Source organism: Dreissena polymorpha, chromosome 6 (genome assembly GCF_020536995.1).
Source record: "Dreissena polymorpha isolate Duluth1 chromosome 6, UMN_Dpol_1.0, whole genome shotgun sequence".
NCBI classification, from domain to species: domain Eukaryota; kingdom Metazoa; phylum Mollusca; class Bivalvia; order Myida; family Dreissenidae; genus Dreissena; species Dreissena polymorpha.
In genome coordinates this window covers 109,544,121-109,560,852 of record NC_068360.1, presented here as the reverse complement: position 1 = coordinate 109,560,852, position 16,732 = coordinate 109,544,121, and the positions used below count along the sequence as shown (strand labels likewise).

Genomic DNA, 16,732 nt, shown 5'->3' with positions numbered 1-16,732 from the left:
AACAAAAACTTTACCAAATTCAGAATAATAAGAGATATCATTTTCTAAAATTTCAAATAAATCCACATTAAATGTGTTATATACTGGAGAGTCGTGTCCCCAGATATAAGTTGCACAAATATAAAAATCATCAGAGGTATGGAAAAATGTGTGGTCTAGTTTTAACCAAACAATTGTATCATAATGATTTTTTAAAATAACAACACCACCAGCTAATTCTTCTTTAATATATATTACAATGCCACCGCTATTTCTGCGAGATTTTCTATGCTGAAATTTTCTAAAAAAGTTTAAAGACAAGTAACCATTCAAATCAATATCACTAGTGCTATTCGTCCAAGATTCATACAAAAAACATATATCATGATCACTTAAAATATTTACAAAGGAAGGATTACTTTTCTTGCAATCTGTAAGACCATTTACATTCCAAGAAAGAATGTCAATTTCTCCCCCGTCGTGTCCCTAGTCGCGCACTGGTCGCCCGTCGACGTACAGGGTGTCATAAGCGATCCACGATCGCTTGCCTTTTGCCCTTTCCTCTTTCATCTTGGGAAGCAGCTTCCTACGTTTTGCAACCACTTCCGGTGGAAATTGTTCGAAAACGTTAAATCCTGTCCCATTGAGATGCTTCCACTGCCGTCTCACTATTTCCTTGTCTTTGAAAAAAGAAAACTTGGCAATTATTGAACGAATTTTCCCACGGGTATGTTCCCCCGGCGATCTATGAACTCGCTCGAACTTAATTGTGTCCGCCGTTTCTTTTGCAATATTCAGAGCCTCGTTAATGTGCTTTCTAAGTATCGACTCCGTGACCTCAGGCGTCTCTTTGTCCACTTCCGGTGGACATATAAAACATCTCGTAATAAACCATAGTCTTAAGATCGGGATAAATCAATGCTGACCACGAACAAGGGTAGCCTATGATATATGTTTGAACAATAAAATTTACAGGACCGCGATAAACATTTTTCACCTCCGTAATTATTCCCGCAACAGCAGCTGACAGACCCCTTGCAGTCGCCTCAAGCACCAGACGCGCTAAGAGGATTGAGCGAGAGAGTGAGGGAACTATTGTATGACCTTGGAGAAAATAACCATTGTTTCCAAAAGCACTAATTTAAAAACTGACCTAAAAGCACTATTACCGCTTGTAGTTTAGTTCCGGAAGTCATTGTATGGCAATGGTAAATACCAATTTTAAATAAAAGGAAGTGCATTGTTGAACCTCTTTTCAAAAAATTGAAATGTAAAATCAGAATATTTGCAGAGTTTTAAACATCAATAAATCGCACTGGATTGTATAGTTCAACAAAAACAGAACAATGGGTTGGAGAATACAGGATTCCACTCAACAGATTGTCAATATTCAGGGTATTTCTTCCTACTGTACACGGCATTGTCGATGCAACGAAAGCAGCATTCTCTAGTGCCCTCTACAATTACCGCTTATGGGAATTCAATGAATGAGCATTTCGCTCTAGCCGCCAGGTTTACAATTATTCAAAGAATTGTCATTAAACTTTTATATGCAACACTCAAGCCATACATATTTCATACAGACTTAAACTTAATATATAGAACATACAACGAATCGATATAACCTGAATAATTACATGTACTTTTCATTTTTAGACAAACAGCAAAAATAACAACTAAGAATGCATCGACATATCAACCCAAACATGAGCTTAATACAATCTTTAGATGTTATTATAAGATCAATGCAAATTACACTTGTTCAGTTTAAACATATTATTCTCTTTTAAATATATTTTTAAAATGATATTCACGTTTCTAGAGGACTTACTTTATTCAATATAAGTATAAATTAATGCATACTAGCTTTGACCTAATAAAATTTAAAAATAAGTTTTTTCTTAAATTAAAATTATGAGGGAATACTATAACTATGTGATATTCAATTTCTATGTGAATGGTACTTTTTTTCATTCTGTGCCATTTCTCTACAATATTCATCTCTATTATTTGATATTTCTTAGATATACGCCAATACATTTAACATTTATCAATACCGTGGTTTGGGTTACGAAGCTCTCACAACGTATGCTACATCAAGTTCTTCAAAAGTCCTTTGCTCCGCCAATTATAAACTACAATTTTTTGTTGTTGCTGCTGTTTGTTGTAACTGTGCGTTGTTTTTGTCAAGTTGCCCAATCTAGTGAGTGATATTTAGAATTATCTCATTTCCGTTTTCCTTTATTCTATCACAAACACACATTGTTTCCGCCAACCCGACCGACCTTAACCGGTTTATGCCTAGCGTCTAGAAAAAAGGCCTTAGCAAACAGCGTAGACCCAGATGAGACGCCGCATGATGCGGCGTCTAATCAGGGTCTGCGCTGTTTGCTTTAAGGAATTTCTGTAAGAAATATTCTAAATAAAGAAATAAATATACTAGACATCCCTAATTTTGGAAATTAATTGATCCAATTTAGAAGAATTTAGGCATAAATGGGTTAAAGTTTTGTTCCGACGCTAAACTTTTATAAAGTTATTCCAGGTTGAGTTTTTGACTTTTTTCATAATTTGATCGTTTTCACGAAATTAAGTATGCAGCATGTGATGATGTTTGTTTCATTTGATAATATTTGCAGACATAAATTCTTATTAACAACATATATATTTTAAAAAAGACAGTCAGAGACATGCCTGCCCTAATTTCGTGCGATGTTATTGGAAATATTTGTCTTTTTATCGGCGTGAGCATTAACTGAATCGGTCAATTCCATAAACTATTTTCACTCTCCAACAGACGATTTATTGATTATACGCATGCGCATCGGATTATTGGAATGTTGGATACCTGGAAATTGTTCCGAGGTTTAAAAAATTATTAAATAGATCGCACACATTGTGTTGATGCCGTTTGCCTGTATTCAGTATTTGTATTTTGAATCGTGTGTCGTATTTCGTCAGCTTATTTGAAAAATTATAATATTATATGGATGTGTAAATTGCGTGTTTATAGAAAGCATATATATAACACTTATTTGATGCTTTGAATAGAACAGTATTTCAAACATACGAAAATACTCAAAGAAAAGGATCAGAGCAGGTTGAACAAATTTATTTATTGGAACCGTTTTTAGCGGGAACTAAATTTCTCCTTAACAAAGCAGCAAAGTCTTCAACGGTAACACCGTTATTACACAGCAAAACAAGCATGGCAATGTTGTTTCGAAGAGCCTCATCAACTGAAGGGCGATTGAAGCGGAGCAGTAATGAAATCAAATCAAGAGATATGTCGACGAAGAAAAAGGTCATAAGGTAAGTTTTAGTCAAGATCCACTGTCTTTATTTAACCCATTTATGCCTAGCGTCTAGAAAAAAAGGCATTGGTAAACAGCGTAGACCCAGTTGAGACGCCGCATGATGCGTCGTCTCATCAGGGTCTGCGCTGTTTGCTTAAATGAATTTCTATAAGAAATATTTTAAATATAGAAATAAATATACTAGATATCCCTAATTTTGGAAATAAATTGATCCAATTTAAAATGATGGGGGAGTCCACTAGGTATAAATGGGTTAAAGAAGTTTTGCTACCAAGTATCTTTGCGTTTTTTTCTTCAGCTTCACGTTTTGTCCCATGTTTCTGTATTACAATCAATTTCAATAAACATAACAATATTCTTAAACAAGAATGCCACTGATATAAATGTTATACACTTGCCTGCAAATGTTTCCGGTGAAAAAGAATCATTTCATAAAACATATGTCGTCATCCAATCGCGTTTTAATTAAACTGTATCGTTGTACATTTATGTTCATAAATGCGTTTGAGAAAAACTATGTATTAGCTAAGCTTTTATTATCTTTATTTGAAAGTATGTCAAAATGATTATTTGTAAATTTAACAAACACATAGAAACATTGGCATAATAAATAATTAAAATTATTTTCTTTGACTGTACATTAAGTTACAGGTCATACACTTCAAATAACTACTAGTATATGACAATTATACACCTAATTACTCGCCCACAATTCGTTATTTATAATATAAATATCACCAGCACTGATAACTATTATCAGTGCCGGTGATAGGCAATGATGATGAAGAAACTTCACAGTATTGTCTCCTGTATAGGTACTGCGTCTCAGTGTTGTCATGGTGATAGGCAATGATTATGTAAAAACTTTACAGTATTGTCTCCTGTATAGGTACTGCGTCTCAGTGTTGTCATGGTGATAGGCAATGATGATGTAAAAACTTCACAGTATTGTCTCCTGTATAGGTACTGCGTCTCAGTGTTGTCAGTGTATATGTTCTGCACCTCACAGTAACCGATGAAGGTTCTGTACATATCTATTGCAGTTTTAGGCACTGTATCTAATACGTACCATGCACTAGTAGGTACTGTAACTCATGGTAGCCGGATGTGTAATGTAATGTAATGTAGCCATTTATATTCTGTATTTTATTGAAGTCATATAGGTGCTATTTTTAGTTCGTCGCGTAAGCGGCCGACTAAATTTACAGAGCATATTTTGCTAATCAGTATGTGCTTATAAGCCTTAGCTACGGTAAGAACCGCAACTCACTATGCTAGGAGCAATTACCGCTGCCTGTCTGCACTGCAGACGACAAATGCTTCTGCTGTACTTCTGCAGTGAGTGTATATACCAGCTTGTAAGACGACATTGGCCAGTCTAGTGTTATCATTGAAATATGTGCATATTGATTGCTTTCAGGGAAAACGGAGCTTAGTGCATGTCAAATAAGATTAGCCTGTGCACAGTGATTTGCCTGTGCAATGCGCACAAGATAATCAAGAACGACAAAAGCGAACAACTTCAGTGCCATTAGCGCTTTGATTTATTTAAGTTATTAAGGTACTGCATTTCGCACTGGGCATATACATAAACTGCATTTCATTTTAGCCGCATATGGATTGGACTCTTTTGTACGCATAAATGTGTACAATTTCATTGTTGCCAAAAATCTGCTGTTCTTCATTGAAGCCATGTATGCGCTTCATTTCATTGTGGACTTATAAGTATTGTACTGTGTAAATATAAGGAAACTTATGCTGTATTACAATTCCGAAGTTAAAATTAAAACTGCTTCGAAAGCAAACGCATTTTATTACACAGACAACTTGTATACTCACACGTTTTATAGTGTTTGAGTTGATACAATATTAATGGAACATGAATATATTTATAAAATTCCAGAAATTAATCTTGTTTAAAAGTAACTTCATTCGTGTATCCATATGGTATGTGTGCTTCCAAAATCCACATAGAGATCGGACGAAGGCAGTGACGTCAAATCTCTAAGACTATTTACAAATCAAAATAAAAGTATTTGGGTCGCGTTCTGAGAAAACTGGGCATAATGCATGTGCGTAAATTGTCGTCCCAGATTAGCCTGTGCAGTCCTCACAGGCTAATTAGGGACGACACTTTCCGCAAATATGGTATTTTTCGTTTATAGGAAGTCTCTTCTACACGAAAATCCAGTTTAAGCGGAAAGTGTCGTCCCTGATTTGCCTGTGCGAACTGCACAGGCTAATCTGGGACGACACTTTACGCACATGCATTATGCCCAGTTTTCTCAGAACGAGCCTCAAATATTTAAATCATCGTCATGTCATCTCATGAACAAACCACCATAATAAAAGCAGAAGGTCATATGTAAGTAAGCATCCCCTTAATTGTTTGAAGAAGTATAAACCATCAAGAAACATACATCTGTGTATTCGCCTTGTTCGTGTTTTTCTGCTTGCTCGGCTTTTATTGATATCAGGCATGAACTGTATCTAGTTCAAACTCAAATGTTTTAACCCATGTATGCCTAGTGGACTCTACCATCCTTCTAAATTGGATCAATTTACTTCCAAAATTAGGGATTTCTATTATATTTATTTCTATATATATAGTATTTCTCACAGAAATTCCTTACAGCAAACAGCGCAGACCCTGATGAGACGCCGCGTCATGCGGCGTCTCATCTGGGTCTACGCTGTTTGTCAAGGTCTTTTTTTCTAGACGCTAGGCATAAATGCGTTAATCGACCGTTCCATGGCGGCGACCCCAGCTAAAATCATTTGTTATTTTAATGCAAACGATGTGCTGTGTGTCTCAGCCTGTTTTGTACAGGCATTAGTTACTTGCCATAAATATAAGACATTACATGTAAATCAGAATTTTTCTAATAAAATGATTTTTTTATTTATATATATCAATTCGCTTTAGAGTTTGCATAGTATTATATTTTAATGTTTCAATAGGGAACGCATTAGTTTCACGAAGACATATGCGAAGTAAAATTTTCTGAATATTTTGAGATTTACATTAACTTATAAAATTCACTACAATGTAAGATGCGTTATACTATTTGTATTTACATACACTCTTAATAGTTAATATATCGTTTGTTATCATTAATTATCATAGAGAATATATAATATACCGTCGAGAGTACACTACTGCTTGTGTACAACTATTCAACTCCAATACCGTCGTGGTTCGATTTGATCGATTTATCAAAGCTAATTTTTTTATGATAAACAACGCGGAACATTACTCCGATCGTCACAGTAATGATAAGGTAACTAAATATCCCGTTTATATTGATTATACAGATTGGAAACGTCTACTTTGTATCCCAAGAGAATTTATTTATGATCAAACAGTCATTTTAAACACCTTTATTGGTTTGACACTCCGGTTATAAAATTTCAGCTCCTTTTTTGTAATAGAATTGTCAGAAAACGTGAGGTGTTTGAACAAAGGAACAGTGCCACATGTTAGAAGAGCAAACGTCTTTCAGACATCGACAAGGCTCCAAAATAATAAAAAAATGATAGAGATACTAAATGAACTTTTTTTCATTGAAAATTTGCTCTTTATTTTATGCATTGTTGTGGTTTATATTAACCCATTTATGCCTAGTGGACTCTCCCATCCTTCTAAATTGGATCAATTTATTTCCAAAAGTGATGTCTAGTATATTTATTTCTATATTTAGAATATTTCTTACAGAAAATCCTTAAAGCAAACAGCGCAGACCCTGATGAGACGCCGCATGATGCGGCGTCTCATCTGGGTCTACGCTGTTTGCAAAGGCTTTTTTTCTAGACGCTATGCATAAATGGATTAAAACCAATAGAAAGCCCGAATACTGTTGATATACATCTTAAGTGTAATGCTATTTTAAATTCGTAAACCCAAGGTAAAATGCGCTTACTGGACAACCGAAAGAAATCACATTATTCTGTGCTTCATAATGTGTTGCATTATGAAGTTTTATATACTAATTCATAAAATTTATAGTGTTTTTTTTTTAACTTTTTATTTCTCTTGTTGTTGTTTTTGTCGGTTATAAAAACGTGGGCCTTTAATAACGCTAGGCATTAAAGGGTTAACTGCATTTAAGCATGCATCGCTTAAAAGAGCTATCATATCTCATACAAATTAGAGAACATTTCAGGAGAGAAACCAACGTAAATTTATTGTCGGGAATAGTGTAAGATTTAGTTGTGGATAAATTGCGTAACTAATGATACGCTTTAGCTGTGTCTCACATTTGTAGGATGCATATGAATAAATATGCATGTACGATTTGATACACGGCCTACTGTCTGTGTAATAAAGAGTTTGGCGAGTAATGCGACCACATGTTTCGGTTGGTGTTAGGTTTTAGGGCGTAAGTCTCATCCGCCGAGAATCAAACCTAATCAACCATTTCATATCTCACGTTTTTGAATTCGACCGAATTTCAAGTCCAGTCTTTATATGGTTAAAAAAGTCAAACTTCAGTTGAAATTGTGAATATCATATTTTACATTTAACATGAAAAATTTAGACAATACACTTTTTTCCGGTCGAGTGGGTTTTATTTATATGGATTGCGTTATCAAACAATTATTTTTGCAGTTACCTTTCATTTACGTAACTCGGTTGGTAGGGATACCGAAGAGCTTTTACAAAGGTGCGAGTTGTGCTAAACACAACATATAAACATATTGTTGATTTTTTTTTTCTCTGCAAATTTATGTTAGAGTTTAGATTTCCTTCTAAACCTGCCGTGTGTACATTGCACAAATAATCAATGTGACAATAATGTAGCAATTAAGCGATCTTGTCAATCTCCGGTTATGTTTGTATATACTAAGATGTGCCGTTTGCCATACTTGCAATTTGCATGCGATAAATCCATTTAAATTGGCTTTGAATCACATCTGCGTTTATGCAAACATGAGCGCCATTAACGTATTTCCTGTTCACATAACAAGCGATATCCTAAACTCGCATACAGCTATTGATATTAAGTGTAGTTAGTTGGTTTATATTGTGTTTGTTTGCTGACATTGTTTGGAGTGTTAAGTTTCAATTCATTCGAGAAAAGAACAAACACATCGAGTTACATGTTATGTCATCTCTGTCATGTTAGGCTTACCAAATGAGTCATTCTCATCTGCTTGTCTTTTAGGTTACAGTATACTAAATAACCGTTTCATGTAAGGCTGTACTCTCTAAAAAATATCATAGTTGATTCGAAGGCAGGTTATACATTTTAAACTATTGTTCTGGCTTTATCTTCTAGAGAAAGTAGTAGGGCATGAATAGGTGCTCATTACTGAATCCCTGAAATATGATAAACTTAGAGACTATAGTAAAACATTGCACTGAAAAAGGTTACATTCCACCAGAAAACGGCCGGAAATAAAGTGCAAAAACAGTCGATTTTGACTTTTGACAAGTTCTTTCTAGATTCGTGCATGACATATCTTTTTTATTGCACAAATCGACTCCGCTTAGAATAGCCTTTAAAAAAAAGCTATGGTTATGTGGGTCTCTATGAGCAAAATGTTGCATTTATTTTCGCTTAAGGATGTCGCTTTTACATGAAATTATATTGGGGAAACTATTTAGTATATTGTGACCTTTATGTACTACATAAAACATAAGATGGATTGATTCCAACTGGGGTTATTGCCTTGGAATGTCAATGGAAAGCATTAGAGAATGAGTTAACCCGGTTGGAAGGCATTCACACCTCACTGAATTGCACAATAGTGGGAACGCATGAATTTTAATATTCAAAACTTTATGATTTATAATAAACTTATTTTTAGAAATAAAGTATGCAGATGATATATCTCCTTACAACAAAGCAAACAAAAAAATAAGTAGAAAGAAATATATATAAGGTTTATAATGTGTATTTTGATAAATCTATGAAGCACTTGAACAATCTTACTAAACCTTAACTACACATGATTTTGTATGTATTGTTTTACAACGTTTTAATAAACTAATTGCATGATGGAACAACACTTATATTGTTTCTATACTGTGCTAACCTCATTAAGTTTTCAAGTGTTATTAGCACAATGTAGCAGTGCGTATATTATGTTTACAAATAACACAATGCATTTAAATATATAACCTTGATTTATTTCCTACAACTACTACGCACAGATTGCATTGAAAGCAAAATTGAAATCAACCAAATAATCAATTTTACGATGTTCACAAATCTTGCATCAAAAGCTTAATTAATTTTGTTCAAATGCGATTGATTAATCGACATCACAATCAACCATGTTCACTAGCGTTTTCAATTAACATAACAGATTATGAATGGTCTTTTTCACTGTTTTTCTCCTCGGGTTAGCTGATCAAACGATCTGAAACAATATAATGCCAAATGTGAAAGCATATAACAAATACGAATCTCTTTTACATTTGAAACATTAGTTTCGCTTAAGCAATATACGCTGTTAGGATGTGAAGACTTCGCATAAGAAGTCAAGTCCATTTGCAACCAATCAAATATCTCGTTATGTAAAGATTTGATTTGCGTTAGACTATATCTGGCGACGGATAGAGTATGAAAGGCATTATGAACGTGATTTTTTCTGCGATGTAATCAAATCTAGTCAGCGGATGCTACAGAACTGTCAGACTTGAAATTATTTTAATTAGATTGCCCTTTTACCCTTGTATATTTATGGTAAAAGCATAGCAATCAGCTTTAAAGGTAACAAATGGTGTATTGTTTTATAAACTAGAATATCTCAATCTAAATCTGGAATAACTTTTTTATAACACACTAAAATTCATACTAAAATCAGAAAAAAATATACTCAAATATTTTGAAGTTAACCGATTTATGCCAAGTCTAGAAAAAAAGGCCTTGGCAAACAGCGTAGACCCCGATGAGACGCCGCTGTTTGCTTAACGGAATTTCTGTAAGAAATATTCTAAATATAGAAATAAATATACTATACATCCTTAATTTTGGAAATACATTGATCCAATTAAAAGGATGGGAGAGTTCACTAGGCAATAACGGAGCTTTTGGTCCGCCTTTCCTCCGTCTGCGTGTTCCACCTTACGACCTCAGTCGCCCGTCATCCGTAAACTGTCAGTTTAAACGACCGATCTATGAATGCTACATGAAATATAAAGACGTACATTGTTAATGACTTTCAAAATATTCTTTTTTGAAACTGCCTTGTTAAGGGGTTTGAAATGTATTGTGGTACATCGGAAACTGGCCCTATATAAAGTTTGATCAAATCATAGTCCCCTGGGTAAAAACGGGTCACGACCCACACGATTTATTAAGACGTTCATAGCAAGTAACTTACACAATTTCTTCGTTGAAACTGCATTGATACAGGTTTATATTTGGGGTGTAACATCGTTAAATGGACCTGTTTTAAGTGTGTTGACATCATGCCCCATGGGTTAAAACGTTCCACGCCCCATTGTTTACACGATTTAATTAGAAATATGTAGCAAATTACTGTAATAATCTTTTTCTTTAAACGCGCAACAGTCAGGGACTTTCTGGTGTGTAATATAGTAAAGAAAACGTCTGCTAAGTTTGTTTGAATTATGCATCTAGGGTAAAAACTGAATACACCACAGGATCCAGATGATTAATATACACGTATATATTCGTAACATCGAATTGTAGTCTTAACTACTAAGTTTGTCCTAATCATGCATCTGGGGTTTTAACTTACCACGCCCCAGGGTCGAATGATTTATAATAAGTTTAGGCCTAAAACCACAAAATCCAAAACCTTTGGATTTTTTTACCACAATTTTACGTAAAAAATCTTCCAGATTCGAAGTCAACAAAAAACAAGACATTTATCAATTGTCTGCATTATTGATCAGATTTTAAGATATGTGTTGGTTTTCCGTCTTTAGAAGCTGTTCTGCCAAGGCAAGAGCTGGGCATCACACAAGCCATTCTTTCCAGCAAAACTGACAGTGTTGGTTTACATAAATCAACAAAGGAGCGATTCCTGAACTATTAAAGTTTCCAAGCTATACACACAGTTATTATCTGTGGTGATCTTTATTGGTTCTGTTGGTTTACTTGGATGGAACATGTGTGAACTTTTATAGAACTTTGAAAAGTCTATGCCTGTCTATCTATAAACAAAAATCAGCTATGGTATAATAAGATCAGATGTGCAAACAATGTTAAAGGGTTGTTAAATTAACAAATTGGAGGCAATTATGCTGAAAAAATATGAAAGTTCCCATGCAAATTTAGTCTGTATATCCACAAGTGTATGCCAATAAATGTCAAACTAGTAATACAAAACTTATCACATGTATATAAAAGCACTAAGTACCTGTTGTGATCATTTTTAGTAAGATAGTGTAATTCTAAACAGTAGCAAATAGCTTGTTTAGTAAATGCATAATGCAATTAATATGATTTCCTTTATATTATGTAATTAATAAATTGGCCGTTACTTGTTAATCAATGATAAATGTTTTATGGCTAGTACAAAACCAGCATTGTTAATTTTGTAAAAGGTAATAAAATAACACCACTTTGTAATTTCATATACATAAATACTCGTGTACTCTAGGTTGATGACAGTGTTTTAGTATAACTTATTTTGCAACTATTATTTTATGTGCAAATAAATGATATGAAGTTTTTTGTATCTCCACACAATACCACATTCCTTTCTATATATGTACTGTGTTATGTGTTATTTGAATGTTTGAATAAAAAAATATGGATGATATAACATGATGCATTCTAATATTTGCATTCAAATTGTAACTATAGAGCTAAGTGTATGCAGTTTAGACTGTGATTTAAGAATTTCTACAAAATGGCTAGTATTTTAGTGGCGACAAAATTTAAACTATTCAACAATAGTTTGCGAAAGAAAATTAGAATCCTGCCAGATACCTGTCCATGTCCATATATTTATTAAAAATACATGGTTTTCAAAAAAACTTAAAAAGCTTTTGCCCGTAAATTAGGTAGCACCTATAATCATATTAGATTGGTAACGTGGATGGAGAATGGTTATCTGGCTCGTCGGAGGGTCTTATCGGGTTCGCCGAATTTCCTCCGACTTGGAGAATGGTTATCTAGCAAGTCGGAGGAAATCTAGTTTAAGCGGAAAGTGTCGTCCCAGATTAGCCTGTGCGGACTGCACAGACTAATCTGGGACGACACTTTACGCATATGCATTATGCCCAGTTTTCTTAGAACAAGACACATTTAATTCTGCGCAACGTATCAGGATAGAGCTAAAAGCATAAACGGTTCACATCATTTCAGATAAATAAGCTTAAATAGTAAACTCCTTTTCAGAAAAATGCAAATAAGATATTTTACCAAATTTCATAAATGTACTAATTAGTTAGGATATGTATTTACATTTGATGAAAGAGCTAAAAAGCTTGAATACATGACTTTATATCAGGAAAGTCCTACTTATTTTCAGTCATTCACTAAATTAAACAAAAGTGCAAAATACGTTTGCATTGGTTGACTATCTTTCGTGAAATTCTTATTAAAGTAACATTACTACTCAAAATCAATGAGCATTTCATACAATATTTCGTAAACTAAAGCTAAATAATTAAAAATCATTGTTCCTTATGGCAATTGCCGAAATTTCAACGCCAGATGTGGTCTGGTAAAATAGATATTTGTAGATACAAAATGCTCGTTTTTATTATTGTTTTGCATATTTAATTCCGTATAAATTTCCCGCAACGATATCTATTTATACGACACATGAATACTAACATGGTACCATTGTAGTGTTCGTGTGTCGTATGAATAGATATATCAGCGGGAACTTAACATGGAATTGATTGTGTCACAAATAAATGAATACGAGCATTTTGTATCTACAAAAATCTATGTAATCATACAACATTTAGCGTTGAAATTGTGGCTATTGCTATAAGGAACACTGATTGTTTAGGTGTTAACTTTATTTTACGAAATACTTAACGAAATTTTCGTTGATTTTGAGCGTTATATAGATTTTAAGCTAGCATATTACTTTACATTTCAGGAAGGTACAAGAGCTTAGCGGGAATGGTAAAGTCGAGGTGACCTCTGCGTGGACCATTGATATGTCAAACTCCCAGTACAGGGTCTCCTTTTGTAAGTTGCGTTATATTTTCGTCCTTGGTGTGTTGTTGTTTCCCATTATTTATACTTTTCAAATCTATCACAGTATATTTGAAGTGTATGTGAGTCAAAAGGCGTAGCAATTATGTTCGTGTAATCATTTCAACATTTTTTTCTGAATACATGTATGTATATTCGAGTCGCTTTCTGAGACAACTTGGCTTAATGCATGTGCGTAAAGTGTCGTTCCAGTCCGCACAGGCTAATCAGGGACGACACTTTCCGCCTTAACTGGATTTTCGTGTATAAGAAGACTTCCTTTAAACGATAAATACCATAAAAGCGGAAAGTGTCGTCCCTGATTAGCCTGTGCGGACTGCACAGGCTAATCAGGGATGACACTTTACGCACATGCATTAAGCCTTGTTTTCTCAGAACGCGTCTCATTTCTTTTTGGTCAACTCATCAAACTGTAAAACGTCATTTGTGTAGTTGTTGTAGTTTTCTTTTATTTCCATTCTGTCCTATTTCTTCAGATTCGCTAACCATTGAACATAAAAACTATTCAACCAGTTTAATACCGATGTTAACGTTACGTTATTATTTATTAATAGGCAAGCATGAATAAGTTTTTTTCATTTGGTTAATAATGTTATGCTATACAATTATTGTTTTTCAGCTCGGGACAATCTTCATGTCTGGATTAACGGGACGGCGGTGGAGACAACGGTAGTAATTAATAAAAAATGTGGCGATATAATCATATGGTCCGTGCTCTGTGAGAAGGAGGTTTAATGCCTGTGCGTAAAGTGTCGTCGCAGATAAGCCTATGCAGTCCGCACAGGCTTATCAGGGACGACACTTTCCGCTTTTATGATATTTGTCGTTTACAGAAAGTCTCTTCTTAGCAAAAATCAAGCTTAGGCGGAAAGTGTCGTCCCTGTGACGACTCCTTACGAACATGCATTAAACCCCTTTTTCACAGAGCGTGGCTAATATCCAAACTACTTGTAATATACAATTGTATATACAATTTATTCAAATTTTAAATAAGCATATGACAACGTCTTAATCTCATCCGCGTGTCACAGTAAAAGGCAGTTAATGACATGTTTATACAAAACTTTACTAGTGATTTATCATTGCTAATTTATCTATAATTAGTTTGTATTGGATATCAAGCATATGAAATTGAAAATCTAAATACATCACCAGAAGTTAAAGCTGAGGAAACAAAACATAACAAAATAAATACGCTTAATAAGCTGATATTCTATAACGTAACATTATTAATGTCAACAGTATAGTTAAGGTCCGAAACGTATACCTGAAATAAAAGCATAATACTATTTCATAATAATTTTAATAATCATCATTATAATTATAATTATTATTATTATGATGATTATTATTATTATTATTATTATTATTATTATTATTATTATTATTATTATTATTATTATTATTATTATAATAATAATAATAATTATTATTATTATTATTATTATTATTATTATTATTATTATTATTATTATTATTATCATCATTATTATTATTATTATTATTTTATTATTATTATTTATTTATTTATTATTTTTATTTGCGACATTACATCTTTTGAAATAAACACCTACAAATGCAGTGTACAACGTTTTTCAGTGCTATATTACCGACCAGGCTTACGACGTGGACCTTTTCTTCACGCTGGAGGGCCAGGAAGGGCACATCTACAGCGACGTCGAGGGACACGAAATGATCAACTATCTGCTCATCAACGGCGAGATAAAGGGGCAGGACTACCAAATGAAAGTGGATAGCGCGGAATAATATTTCTAAAAAAGTATGGGACTATTTTAAGCGCGTAAGAACGGGCGGAGAAGAAGGTGGTGGATGTTGATACGTTGTTTGAAATTTGCGTACTGAAAAGACAATAGCTTACATTTAGATTTAATGTAATGGAATTATCAATAAGTTATATTAATTGAAACGAAGATTATTTTGCAAACTAATTCTATACCTTGACTGTATGTTAAATAAAATGAGTACCGGTAGTTTGCGTAGGATACAGGTCCAGCCGCATCGCCAAGTTTCTATTTTTAGCTGTTTTTATATTCCTTTTTAAATTCATGTTTTTATAGGTTTCAATGCTAAATCGATGTTTTCATTAAATCCACTTATTTTGTATTACTTTGTTTCGTTAGAGTGTGTGTTTACATGTGCGAATTGTTTGACTTTTGGCCAGATTAGTTTTGTTCGTTTCGTGTGTAATAGGGCACTTAAACTTCTATATTGGATTCAAACCTTAGGATTTGTAATAAGCTATTCACTCAGCTTCCTGTTATTTGTTATAACCGTAAAGTGAAGATATATGCTTTTAAAGATCAATTTTAGCTTTCTTTCGCTTCAAAAGACCATTTTAGATGTTTTTCCTCGAACCAACATTATATATGGCATATTTTAAATTGCTAATACTATCAAGCGTTCCGTAAGATAAAACTTTTTTAAAGTAGTTTCTTGAATAAAATGCTATCATATTTTCATTTTTTATTCAATTACTTCAATAAAAATTGTGTTTCTATGAGTAGTTTTGTTTTTGTTTGCATTAATTGCAGCTTGTTTCTACGTTCCAAACCCATTTCCGAAGTATAGCTAACTTGCATGATATTTAGTCCTATCATGGGGAACGTAATAAGACTAAAATAAATGGTAAAAGTATGTTTTGATAGTCAGAATTGTTTGACACAAATGCATAAAATTGCCGCAATATGCGCTGCAAAGACGACGCTATTTCGTCGGTTGACATTGTTTTCCAGATAGATACGACTCACATTACAGATATCAAATAGATATAACATATCAATTAACCCTTAACCCTGACCCCTACCCCTAACCCTAACCCTAACCCTTCGTGGGCGGAGTTAACACCGCACTTTCAATTATGCAATTTCTCTTTGCGTGTGAATCTACTAAGAGATACGTTCTCGTATTTCGTCGGCAACAAAACCCACATAAATAAAAGAATAGCGGATGGAAATTCGACTTCCGGTTCTGGCACAATATTATTATTTACAACACATTGTAACTGAAATCCAATGTCAGTTTAGAACAGTTTCACATATTTATCAAACAGTTTCCAATATAAGGTTATAATTTATTAATTTGCTGCACCCGATAAACACACACATGTCAATGCACAACAATGAGTTCCGATTTCTATGCTATTTCTATCTATACGTGTAATTGATATTTAATATGCTACATGTATTTCATTTGTATTGATGCGAAGATTCGTGATGACAAAAAGGTTTACAGTGCAAAATAATAATAAAAAACATAGTT

The 16,732-nt window shown here is 33.7% G+C and overlaps 1 protein-coding gene across 1 annotated transcript; it reads left to right on the top strand.

The window, feature by feature from the left end:
• Positions 1 to 2,764: 2,764 nt before the first annotated feature.
• LOC127834478 (uncharacterized) lies at positions 2,765 to 15,873 on the top strand. Its single transcript, XM_052360345.1, has 4 exons — positions 2,765 to 3,291; positions 13,335 to 13,426; positions 14,073 to 14,122; positions 15,053 to 15,873. Exons 1-4 carry the CDS (start codon positions 3,188 to 3,190, stop codon positions 15,218 to 15,220), a joined length of 414 nt encoding a protein of 137 aa, XP_052216305.1. The 5' UTR covers positions 2,765 to 3,187; the 3' UTR covers positions 15,221 to 15,873.
• The last annotated feature ends 859 nt before the right edge of the window (positions 15,874 to 16,732 follow it).

Coding starts and splice junctions, on each gene's coding strand:
- LOC127834478 (XM_052360345.1), top strand. CDS start 3,188: ATGGCAATGTTGTTTCGAAGAGCCTCATCAACTGAAGGGCGATTGAAG. Junction 3,292..13,334: donor ACGAAGAAAAAGGTCATAAG/GTAAGTTTTAGT, acceptor TTTACATTTCAG/GAAGGTACAAGAGCTTAGCG. Junction 14,123..15,052: donor GGACGGCGGTGGAGACAACG/GTAGTAATTAAT, acceptor AACGTTTTTCAG/TGCTATATTACCGACCAGGC.